General features: G+C 38.5%; 1 protein-coding gene across 1 annotated transcript; it reads right to left on the bottom strand.

Annotated features, from left to right (window-relative positions):
• Positions 1 to 11,346: 11,346 nt before the first annotated feature.
• LOC120403763 (double-stranded RNA-binding protein Staufen homolog 2-like) lies at positions 11,347 to 13,582 on the bottom strand. Its single transcript, XM_039535369.1, has one exon. It carries the CDS (start codon positions 13,460 to 13,462, stop codon positions 12,740 to 12,742), a length of 723 nt encoding a protein of 240 aa, XP_039391303.1. The 5' UTR covers positions 13,463 to 13,582; the 3' UTR covers positions 11,347 to 12,739.

Genomic DNA, 13,582 nt, shown 5'->3' on the forward strand with positions numbered 1-13,582 from the left:
GCTGACAACAAAGAAAAAATGTTGACATAAGCAAATTACAGTTTTGAAATATTGTGGGTATTGGTTTACCTACTTTCCTTACACCATATTTGTCAACTAATGGATGTCCATCACTTTCTGCCAGAGTCAATGCACCTGGCTTCAGTATAGGTGCCTTCTGTAAATCCATGCTTTTTCAATTATTATACCAAAACTGGATGGAGCATAAGCACTGATTTGGAAAAGAAAAGTTAATACAAGGAAGATGACTCTTGGTATGATAAATTCATCCTGAATTCGAAGAGCACCAATTGGTGCAACAGATTATAGTTTTGTAAAGTACCACCCTACACTCTAAAAGGTGAGTCACTTTTGTCAAACTTCATATGATGGGATTATTAATGAAATCACTTCAACAATGGGAAGTGAATGAGAGATGTAATTGCTTCTCTAAATCACCTGTTCAACTATTACTGGGAAACAGGCTTAAACCCCCTCCCCCCCCCCAAACAATCTAGTTAAAAGTAGGGCTGTCAAACAATTAAAAAAATTAATCACAATTAATCACACAAAACATGATTATTTGCACAATTAATCGTACTGTTAAACAATAATGGAATACCATTTAAATATTTTTGGATGTTTACTACATTTTCAAATACTGATTTAAACTACAATACAGAATACAAAGTATACAGTCCTCAATTTATATTTATTTTTGATTAAATATTTGCACTGAAAAAAGTGTTTTTCAATTCACTTAATACAAATACTGTAGTAAAATCTCTATCATGAACTTACAAATGTAGAATTATGTCCAAAAAAACCTGCATTCAAAAATAATGTAAAACTTTAGTGCCTACAAGTCCACTGAGTCCTATTTCAGCCAATCACTCAAACAAGTTTGGTTCCAATTTGCAGGAAGATAATGCTGCCAGCTTCTTGTTTACAATGTCACCTGAAAGTGAGAACAGGCATTCACATGGCACTGTTGTAGCCGGCATTGCAAGATATTTACATGCCAGATGCCCTTAAGATTCATATGAACCTTCAACCACCATTACGGAGGCCATGCGTCCATGCTGATGGTGGGTTCTGTTTCATAACTATCCAAAGCAGAGCAGACGACGCATGTTCATTTTCATCATCTGAGTCAGATGCCACCAGCAGAAGTTTGATTTTTTTTTTTTGGTGGTTCGGGTTCTATAGTTTCCGCATCTGAGTGTTGCTTTCTTTAAGACTTTTGAAAACATGCTCCACATCTCATCCTCTCAGATTTTGGATGGCACCTCAGATTCTTAAACCTTGGGTTGAGTGCTGTAGCTATTCTTACAAATTTCACATCGGTACCTTCTTTGCATTTTGTCAAATCCGCTGTGAAAGTGTTCTTAAAACGAACAACATGTGCTGGGTCATCATCCGAGGCTGCTATAACATCAAATATGTCAGAATGTGGGTAAACAGAACAGGAGATTTACAATTATAATTTACTGGATTATTTTTTTTAAACAATCATCATCAGCACGGATGCATGTTCTCTGGAATGGTGACCAAAGCATGAAGGGGCATATGAATAATTAGCATATCTGGCATGTAAATACCTTGCAACACCAGCTACAGAAGTGCCATGTGAACGCCTGTTCTCTTTCAGGTTACATTGTAATTAAGAAGTGGGCATTATTTCCCATAAATGTAAGCAAACTTGTTTCTCTTAGCAATTGGCTGAACAAGTAGGACTGAGTGGACTTGTAGGCTCTAAAGTTTTACATTGTTTTGTTTTTGAGTACAGTTATGTAACAAAAAAATCTACATTTGTAAGTTACACTTTCACAATAAAGAGCTTGCACTACAGTACTTGCATGAGGTGAATTGATAATTATTCTTGTTTGTAATTTTTACAGTGCAAATATTTGTAATAAAATAATATACAGTGAGCACTGTGCACTTTATATTCTGTGTTGTAACAGAAATCAATATATTTGAAAATGTAGAAAAACATCCACAAATATTTAATAAATTTCAATTGGTATCTATTGTTTAACAGTGAGATTAATCGTGATTTATTTGAGTTAATCGTATGAGTTAACTGTGATTAACCAACAGCCCTCGTTAAAAGTTTAAGATGTGCACTGCCTGGTTAAACACAATTTGTCTAAACTTTGTAAAGCCAAACTTTTTTAAAATTGATGAAAACATTTTACAGATTACTTCTTTAAAATAAAATATTTAGGGTAGTATAACCTTGTTGAAAATACTTTATAGGTTATTTTGGACTAAGCAGCTTGTGTAATTTTACAGTTTGTTTAAAGGATCAACATTTACTTGGACTATGAAATATGAAGCCACTAGTTACTAATGCTAATTTTTGAATTAGTCACTAGATATTTCAATTGATAGCTGTTGATCTTTCATTTAGAATTTGTCAGTTTACAAAACACTAAACTATTCTCATTCTTTAAATGTTTGCGTAGTTGTAGACAATGTAATCAAACTATTGTGAAATTAAACTTTTTAAAGTAAGAAGTGGGTGGGAAAAGTTCCTCTAAAAAAAGAATTTTTCAAAGTTGATTCTCTCATGCCCCAAGCCTTCCTTACCTTCATTCCTATCCCCTTTTGATCTTCTGTTAAGGGATATTCATTTAAACATAGATGCTATGGGAAACATTTTCAAATATAACTGATATACTAAGGGGGTGGGGGGACTCGTATTCGGAACTATCATCACATTTGTAATTTTTTACCTGCTCTGCTCTTTAGAAGTACAATTATTATTAGAGGGTGAGAGACTAAATATTTATTGGAGAGCATTTTTAAATGGGGTTTGGAGGAGTAGGGGAAATAAAATGCATTGTTGATATTCAATATAATAACTGCATCTGATTTTTGTCTTTTGGAACAGGCATATGTTGTGATATTTTAAAAGTGACCAGAGTGAGGGTTTGTTAAGAGCCATAAACTCAAGTCCTAATTTCTTACATTAAAATGTATTTATTGATACTGTGCTTTTACTTCTGTTTTCACAGAACAGATCTAAGATGACAATGATACATCACTTCTGTACCCGTTGCCTTTAATTTCTCTTTAATATTTCAGTTGCAAGGCTTTAAACCATCCAAACTTCAAAATCCTTCACCCATCCCTGGAGAGTGATTTGTAAAATTGTATTGCTATGCTGTATGGAATACTAGTTGGAGCAAGTTCTCTCAGTTCAGGGAAAGTACACCTGTGCTCCCTTTCTGTGGTCCCTCAAGGGCAACTGCTCGAGGCTCCTCAGCCATCTCTTCTCTTGTGAGAGACATGTCTTTACCCTTCTCACTGGCGTTTTTCCAAGCTGCATAGTTCCCTGCTTACACTCTAATATTCCCAGCAAACCAGACTGCCTAAACAGGCCACCGTCTTGAGTGTTGCTTTCTCTTTGAAAGCTAGGAACAGCTATAATTGACAGCAGTCACAAGTTACCACATAGTTCTTTAGATAAGCACGCACACTTAAGGTGAAATTACAGAAAAACATATTAAGAATAAAAACCTACACACATGCTAATAAGCTTATCAGAGGTCACCCATTAATCCTACGGACGCCTTAGTAGGTCAAGTTCTTCCAACCCTTCCCTAATGATTGGGGTTCCCCTCCATTGGATAGAAAGATTCTGTATGTTTGCTGGATCAGAAAGAAAGCCTTAAGTCAGTTTAATTTCAGACTATCCAAAAGTCCTTTCTTTGTCTGTTGGTCTCTAGAAAATCTGGTTTGATTTAATATATGTGAGCCTCCACAGGAGGTGATACCTCTCTGAGGTAGTTACAAACTGTCTGATTTGCCTTAATCACCACCCACTTTTTTTAGTTCCTGGATGAGCTTTGGTAGCCCTCCCATCTGGAATAACACATTCATTTTAAACAATGGATCCCAAAGATACTGCATGATGTTACAACCTCTGTCATACTTCCCCCATAAAGAAATTACATACAATCACAGTACACAATAATACATAAACTTAATACTATAAGGTATTTTAAGGACATTGCAGGATATTGCCATATCCGTCACACAAAGGGCTGGATATTAGCGTTTCTAGGTTCTTTTTCCAGTTCTGCCAGCTGAATATGTTAGACAAATCCCTTGACTGCTCTTTAGTTGGGTAAGGTGAGGATATCTACCTTTTCAAATGCATTTTGAGATCTAATGAAAGGTACTATAAATATAAATATATATTCACTTTTTTATGGGCATAGTGAAGGAGCAAAACCTTAAGTACTGTGTGAAAAGTGAGTCAGAGAAATACCCCGACTCATGAGGGGCAAGATCCTGCTCCCATTGAAGTCAATGGCAAATTTCTCATTGACTTCAAGGAGAGTAGGTTTGGATGCAAAATGAAATGACTAATCAAAATTTACTGGGTACTTTGAATATGCCTACAACCATGCTGCTATCAAAATTGCTTAGGGAAGATTGCATGTTTTAATAACTAACTGTGCATGTAAAATTAACTAGAGTTTATTTTAATGGGATAGCTCTTTCCTGAAACAAAGCCCAGCCCTAGCTAGTGCAGCATAGAAGAATTTTACCTTTGGTTAGATTAGTACCACGAGTCTTGGGGGAAAAGAGGGAACACCTGTAAGCAAATAATTAAACCACTAGATTATTGTGGTCAGTAGTTCTTTTAAAACCATGATTATCAACCTTTTTCATATTGTGATCCCATATACTGCTTCTGAAATAAATGTAGTCAAACTTTACTAATTCTGGGTCACTGAGAACGAAAATGATGCTTAAAATTGTTGATTGGCTCTAGTTTTCAAGTTATGCTATTGGGTCAGTATATACGACCCTTGACTTGGGAATAGCGGAGGATAAGTGAGTTATAAAGGGAAGGGATCTCAATTTAAACCAGAAATGACTAAAATACATCTTTGACTGGATCTATGAATAAATCTATGACTGGGTTTGGACAGTACTTGCTTTTTAGGCAAAACAATGAATAATGCAATCTGAAGCTGGTATTGCGTCATACATGATATGAATTGCATCATGTTATTCCTAGAAGTCATGGATGATGCAATCATAACGAAGCTTACATCACTCTGCTGAACAAATTGCCCTATATCAGCTCTAGAAATCATACAGTGTCGTGCTCTCTTATTTGTCAGTGTTTGATTTTGCAAAGGGACACATTTCTGTTTAGCCAAAGTGAGCAGAGATGCCGCGTACTTGTGTGAACAGTGCAGATAACTTCTGCTATGTTTGTGGTGAAGTGACTGTTGCATCACAAAAGCGCAGTATAACCACTATGGTTAAGAAAGCTTATCACCTTTATTTTGGCTGCAAAATTGGAGATCAGGACAAGAGGTGGGCCCCACACATATGCTGCAACACTTGTGCAACAAATCTTCGCCAGTGGTTGAACAGGAAAAGGAAATCTATGCCTTTTGCAGTGCCAATGATTTGGAGAGAGCCAACAGATCATACCAGCAATTGTTACTTCTGCATGGTGCCTCCAGCTGGGAAAGGTGTGTCAAAGAAGAAAAAGTGGACTGTGCATTATCCAAACATTCCATCAGCTATACGCCCAGTACCCCATGGAGGAGGACTGCCGGTTCCTGACGCACCAGAATCATTCTCACTTGAGTCAGCTGAGGAAGAGGAAGAGGATGAAACTTCTGGTCCTGAATCATCAATGTCACAGGACCCACATTTTCTCCCATCCTCCTCCTCTGAACCACACCTCATAACACAAGGTGAACTGAATGACCTTGTCAGGGATTTGGAACTACCCAAGAGTAAGGCAGAGCTGTTGGGCTCCAGACTACAGCAGTGGAATCTCCTGGCAGGTGATGTTAGGGTTTCCATGTTCCATGACCGTCAAAAGGATCTTGTCCCATTCTTCTTCATGGAAGGTGATCTTGTAGCCTGCAACAACATCGATGGTGTGATGGCAGCCCTCAACATCGTTCACGATCCAGATGAGTGGAGACTGTTCATTGATTCATCGAAGACGAGTCTTAAAGCTGTTTTACTGCATAATGGCAATGTTTTGCCATCAATTCCAGTTGGTCATGCAGTCCATATGAAGGAAACCTATGACAACATGAAACAACTTTTGAGGTGCATAAACTATGACCAACATCAGTGGCAGCTTTGTGGCGATTTGAAGGTTGTTGCTCTCTTGCTTGGTCTGCAGACTGGATACACAAAGTACTGCTGTTTTCTCTGCGAATGGGATAGTCGTGCAAGAGATTCCCACTGCATCAAGAAAGATAGGCCACTCCGACAGTCATTGGAGCCTGGGAGGAAAAGTGTTCAGCATCCACCACTTGTTGAATCAAGGAAGATTTTGTTACCACCCTTACACATCAAGCTGGGTCTGATGAAGAACTTTGTCAAGGCCATTGACAAAACACAAGCAGCTTTCAAGTACCTCCGTGGAAAATTTCCAAGGTTAAGTGAAGCTAAGATAAAGGAAGGTGTCTTTGTTGGTCCTCAGATTCGTGAACTTCTTCGAGATGATGCATTTGACCATGCACTGCGTGGCAAGGAAAAGACGGCATGGAAAGCCTTCCAGTTAGTGGCAATACATTTTCTCGGAAACAACAAGGCAGACAACTACAGGTTGTTGGTGGAAAACCTCCTCAAGGCATACAAAAGCCTTGGTTGCAACATGTCACTAAAGATACATTTTTTGCACTCTCATCTAGATTTTTTTCCACCAAACTGTGGAGCAGTGAGCGACGAGCACGGCGAGCGATTTCACCAGGACATTGCAACAATGGAGAAACGCTATCAGGGCAAATGGAGCCCATCAATGCTTGCAGACTATTGCTGGACAGTGACAAGAGATGCTCCATTTAATGAATACAAGAGACAAGCCAAGAAGCGCCGAGTAGACACTGAATAGGACTAAACTATGTACATAATAGTTTTTTGCCTTTTGTTTCATAATAAATTTTAGTTATATAACCCTTTTGCTGATTTTTAAAGTGTTACATAAACAGGACAGGTGAAATATTATCATGTAAAGCAACCATAAACACATGAAAAGACCTAGGTTTACAATTTATGATTAAAACTCTATCTACACAATATACATAGACATAAAATGTAAAAACTTACATAACTTAGAAACAGTAGCCAATCAGTTGTTTTAATTGTCATATTTGAATTCAGCACATCAAAATACATAATAAATAGCACATTTTATCCCTGAAGCAGACGCCTTCTCAAAAATTGTAGACCAGTGGAAACAGAGCAGATCAGGAGGAAATGTAACAAAGATAGATGAGAAAAATGTATTTCCTTCCTAACACAAGCATACCATGAGAAAAGTTTCAACACATGAAAATATATTTTCTTTACATTAATTTCCATGTAGGTATTGCTGTATTTGTGACTTCCCTGATATAGTTATGAATGGGATGGAAAAGTGGGCGGGAACAAGGTCCATGCTATGAAAAGCTCAGCACCACTGTTGCTCAGGCCTCCTCTTAGCAATGTATTTTTCACCACTCTCAGGGAGACTAAATTAAAAAAAGAAAAATACTATTTTCTATGCCTACTCCAGGTAACATGTTTAATTCAGCTTTGCTTCAGCTATTCATAGCCCTGCTTTCTAACTGAGGGTTACCATTCAAACCATGCAAAATCCACTTTGTTTGTAATTTGTCAATTATTTGCATTTTGGTCCCCACGCAACCTTTAATATTCAGTGTTTCAAGTTCAAACAAATCAGAAAACTCAAAGTGAAACCATGCAGAATCTGACACATTTTGCTTGGTTTTGGGTTATGAAACCTTAGTGTTCCGCATGGTTTTGAACAAAACCATAAATTCCTTCCTAGAATAAACCCACTCCCTGCTCATCTTATGAAAGACTATGAACATGTGGGCATCAATTTGGCTTTATAACTAGAAAAGTTTAATCTGCTTTGTTCCAAAGGTTTTGCCCAGTTGTTGTTTTTAAAGTCCTAGATCTGTTGGAGACATTACACAATAATATACTGACCTGTCCTCTGCACATGATGATGAACAAAGTAATTAAAACAATAATATAATCTGTTTATGATACTCAAATTTGCTGCTGGCATAAACAGGTTCAAATTAATTTCAAATAAATGAAGATAGCAATATATGATAAAGATTCTACAGACAAATTCGGACCTCAGGGCTAGAAAACCAAGTGCAGAATTTGTGGAAAATGAGAGAGCATTAATGTAACTAATGGCAAAATTTGGCTTGCAGAAAGAACCCAGTTTAATTTTGAAATCCCAGGGATTGTGTTCAGAGCCAGTGTGGAAAAAAATATTAATAGTAAAGGGAGTGGATATGATTTCGAATCGTGGAGACATTAAACATGGAACCCTACAGCCCTATTTGCAGTCTATTTGACACAGAAAGTAACGTAAGTACCAAAGCTTTCACTATTGTCTATGTTTAACAACAAAATTGTATCCTAGCGTGGACACTACTACAATTTAGAACACCCCCTAATCGGCATGGAGTAAAAGCCTAAAAGGAAAAGTTAGCCAGAACTCAGATTAATGTCTTCCATGCAATTCATAACTTTTGTGCTGGTTCATTACAAATCCAATTTATTTTAGTTCAAACTGTAAATACAGTTTTATAGGCTTCACTATCATCAATAGAACTGGCCTGAACAATTTGACAAAAGCTGAAAAGTCAACATGAGACTAACTTCCATCCTGGGAATGGCAGTTCTTATAATGTATCAACAGTGGACCCAATCCTGTTCCCACTGAGGTGAGCTGGAGTTTGACTATTAATCTCAGATAAAGTAGGCTCAAGAAATTTAGGTCAAAACATAGCATAGGCATTCTGAAACATTTTCAGTGTGTGGACACTTTTATAGAGAGGATGTCTTTATGCACCACCCACCCTCTCCCTCTTTTCCCTACAGTTCTACACATGCTCTCTGTTACTTTGCTCCCTTTCCTTCCTCTCTCCTTCCTTGCTGCTTGGTCAGAACCACCATGCTTCCCTCTTGCTTAATTTCATTATTTCCTAAACATGCAGCCCAGCCACCAGGTCTCCTCCCACTGCACCAATGGACACATCTTTTCCAATAGTGGATCCTGTGCTACTGCTGACTTTGGTCCCTGAAAGCAGCTTGACCTAGAAGAGGCAGCTAAAGTAGCTCTTTATCCTTATTTTCAGCTACTTTTATAGACTTCTAGGCTCTTCTTTGTAGGGCACCTTGATTTCTGTAGAAGCAGCTGAAACAAGGAGGAGGAGCCAGTACCGTGTGACCAGCCAGCTGTCTGCAGTCCCCAACTTAGGAACCTCTAGAAAACAAATCCTAATTTTAGAGATAACAAAGATGTTTAAAAAGACCAGGAAAAGTGTTTTCTTCTGGATATCAGTCTGTTTCAATTACAGTTTTAAAATGGCATAATAGAAACATAAGGTCCCAAATTCTTGGAACAATATCTCCCAACTTCATTTGGGAAGTAACAACAGAGACTACTAAACATAACAGAAAACCTTACTAGCAGATCTAGTTTAAAAGCCCTAAAGATCTATAAATCTTACTTTTAAATGGGGATTTATTATTATATATCTAGTATTTTGATATTATACAAAGCATAACAGCTGATAAGTTTAAAAACAATATTTTCCTTGTTAAACAATAAGCTAACGTCTTTTGGAGAAATGACATATTTCAGCAACTGTGCATAATCTTTTGCTGTGAGGGCCACCAATGCTAACGTGGGAGGATTCACAAGGATCTATCTAATTTGTTTAATCAGCTGAATGTGTGTAAGTGTACATTTTACAAAATACACAGAAAGACAAAATCTGCTCCTTGGAAGAAAGACTCCTGGTGTCAGGTTCTTATTAACGGATCACTAAGCAAAGGTAGATGCTTCCATGCAGCCCAGATAAGGTGCTTAAATCCAAGAGAAGAGCAGGGCTTAGCTCATACCCCTCTCATCCACATTTCCCATTGGCTATTTTAGGAGGCACCACACCTAGAGTGCAGGTTTTTGAGGATCACATTCTTAGGCACCTCTCTCTCCCTATTCATTGTGCCAGGAGCCTCAACTTTTTGGATTGCAGTTTTGTTGGACTGTGATTTTTCTATGCACCCAAAAATTAGGTGCTGTGGTGCTCAGCATTACAATACCTAAGTCCCTTCATTAATCTCACTCTAAGCCTCTACTCTGAGAGGATATCATACTCTGGCATTTATACACTTAAAGGAAGCCTGCACAAATAGCAGCCCTCATATAAGTGGATATCTGCCAACCACTGGGCATTAGTAAAGCTGCAATAAGTTTCTTTCACTAAACTTGGATCAGAACATTATAAGACAATCAGTCCTAGCTCAGCTTTGACCTCAGTTTTTTGGAGGTTCAACTGAACATAGGTCTGTAAATAATTTGAATATTTTTATCACCTTGAAAGTCTCTGAATTATTCCAAGGGGAGCAGTGGGAGCACAAAACCTAACTGGCTTCAAGACTGAGTTTGATAAGTTTATGGAGGGGATGGTATGATGAGATTGCCTATAATGGCATGTAGCCAATTTGCAACTGTTAGCAGCAAATATCTCCAACTGCCAAAGATGGGACACTAGATGGGGAAGGGTTCTGAGTTACTACAGAATATTCTTTCCCAGGTGTCTGGTGGGTCTTGCCCACATCCTCAGGGTCTATCTAATCACCATATTTAGGGTTGGGAAGGAATTTCCCCTGGCTCAGATTGGCAAAAACTCCTCTGAAGCATGGGTCACTTGGAAATTAAACTAGTGTAAATAGTGGATTTTCTGTAACTTGAAGTCATGGTTTGAGGACTTCAGTGACTCAGCCAGAGGTTAGGGATCTATTACAGGAGTGGGTGGGTGAGGTTCTGTGGCCTGAAATGTGCAGTGGGTCAGACTAGATAATTATGATCGTGCCTTCTGACCTTAAAGTCTATGAGTCTTGAAACTTTTTGACCCATTCAGCATAATGCCAAGAGTCTACAGTTCTGCAGTTTTTGTTCACAAGTGGAAAAGGTTATTCCAATGTAGCTAATCATTAAAATTCTTGCATTTGTTAGTAAAGCTCTTCTGATCCCCTAGCAGCTACAAAGTTACGTATTACTAATACACCTCTACCTCGATACAATGCGACCCGATATAACGCGAATTTGGATATAATGCAGTAAAGCAGTGCTCTGGGGGGGCAGGGCTGCACACTCCGGTGGATCAAAGCAAGTTCAATATAATGCAGTTTCACCTATAACGCGCTAAGATTGTTTGGCTCCTGAGGACAGTGTTATATTAAGGCAGAAGTGTACCAGAATATAATATTTTCTCAGTTGTTGAAAGTCAAGCTGTGGTTTCATGCTTGGATATAGTGATAAATATTGCAGTTAGTCACATAATGTGCCTTCCACCAACTTCCTCGACCAACTGCAGCTGAAGACTCTGGATCAGCTTGCCCTATCCAGCACATGTATCCATCTCCCGTCTCCTAATCCCACAATCCACTCTTGTCAATACTTTTGTAATAAATTTATTGAAGAGGAGGACCCTGGATTGTGCTCCACAGACCCAGTATGTTCTTTCCATATGTAACTTCTATGATTTTCAACCCTATTGAGTAAATACAATATCTGGATAATTTTGTGAAAATGGTAAGTAGTAATACAGTTCAGCAATAAAAGGGTTAATAATTGGTGTTATACCTGGAAAAGAATTCTGGACATTCACTGTAATCAAGGTATGAAGTATAGTTATATAAGAATCAGAATATTATTGTTTTCAGTAGATCCACAACATTTTCCAAGTGTTTAGTTTTATTTGTTTCTCTACCATTATTCAGAGCTATAGTTTCAAGCTCCCTCTCTGTAGGCTCAGAAAGACAGTGTTGCACAGTTTCATATTTGTAAGGGCTAGAAAGTTTGGGCTGGATAGTCACCTCCACTTTCAAAAGCAGGGTATCTTCCTTATAGGGCCATGGAAGGGGAGAGAGAGCTTTCTTGCATGTGCGGAATGGATGAAGTATCTGTGGCACAATCTCTTCAAACCTGATGGGGTATCACTGACAAAGACAATGTTGAGCCAATAATACAACCTCAGATAGTGACCAACAGTGACCCACAACCATCAGTGTCTAGGGGCAGCATTCCTAGGCAGCCCCAGTAGAGTGCAGAGGGACAAAAGGCCTCCATATTGATGTAGTTGCCGTCAATAGAGCTCCCACGATCTGCAGGTTTAGAGAACTGAACCCAATCAATTCCCTGGGAAAGTAAATTCTGTCTTCCCCCTCATAAGACAATTCTTAGGAAAATCAGAGTCAGAACTCCACTTCCTTTCCTCACACAGGGATTTTCCCCTGGAAAGACATTCTAAACAGTAATTTTTTTTTTAAATAAGATCTTAAATTCTATAGAAACTAAGTGGCAACCAATGAGCTACAAAAAAGATCTCAGCAGGCCAAGCTATGGGTTAAGGCTGCTAGACCACAAGTACTATATTACAGTATTTAAATTTCAGCTGTTAAATCTCTTAACTCCATCTAGTTTTCTAATGTATAAAAGAAAGATTTTTTAAACTTATCCCCATAGATTCAAAAATTGCTTTGGTACATATCTCAGAAAAGTATCTTTTGTAACATTTATACTCTCTCTTGTGTTAGAATAGTGTTGTCTTCACATAAGACTCAAATAATGGTATTAGTCATTCATTTCATCGTACACATACACCCTATTGCGTGTTGACAGGTTTATAAGGATGCAGTGGCGGCAGTGGGTGCTGGGAAGCTCCTAGACGACAGCCTTTGAATCCTTGCAGTCCTGAGCAATGGTGCCTGAGTTAGTCTGTTTATTGTCTGCTTTCTCTCCCAGATGCTTGACTTGTTTTTCAAGTGTTCCATTTTCAACCTTCATAGCCCCTTCCACTGGATCCAGTCCCTGTTCTGAAAACTGTTTCAAGGCACTTAAAGCTGCCTGGTCATGGCTGGCTTCAATAGAGCTTCCAATACCATGGAAAGTCATCTGCACAGGAGACAGTGTCAAACAGGTCATACACTCTTTGCTATTTTGTCTATCACTGTAGTGTACCTGAAAGCCTTGAATCCTTGCCAAATACTCCAGCAGTTTTGAAGGCTGCACTGCAGAACAGGGGGAAGCAGGAGATATTCCTTTTAGACCTATGGCTTCTGCAGTCGGGGATGTTCCATTCATAAGGAGTTCCCTGGCAATTGTAGCTGTACTATTAGTAGTAGCAGATATGCTGAAGAAAGAGCTAGAAATCTGGCTCATTTCTTTGAATGACAAATAGCTTCCAGTAGTGCCAGGGGCTGCTTTGTTGTGGCTTGCTTCCATCTCTTGATACACATCAGGTGAGAGATGGAGAATTCCCTTTGGTGTGTTACTTGTTGGCTCAGGAAACCCAACATTTTGGCCATTCCAGCCTTTGTTTTCCCCTGGCTTTTCTGTCTGATCTTGAAGAGGGGTGGAGGCTTTATAACCAAGCTGTAGCAACATCGCTTCTGCTGCATTTCTTTTAGCTATTAAATACTTGGAGTTGATTTCAGAGACAATAGCACCTGCAGCTCTACTGTCTTCAGTTTGGGTTGCAAGTGTTCAACATCTCTGAATATCAGG

Source organism: Mauremys reevesii, linkage group 4, assembly GCF_016161935.1.
Source record: "Mauremys reevesii isolate NIE-2019 linkage group 4, ASM1616193v1, whole genome shotgun sequence".
Lineage (NCBI taxonomy): Eukaryota > Metazoa > Chordata > Testudines > Geoemydidae > Mauremys > Mauremys reevesii.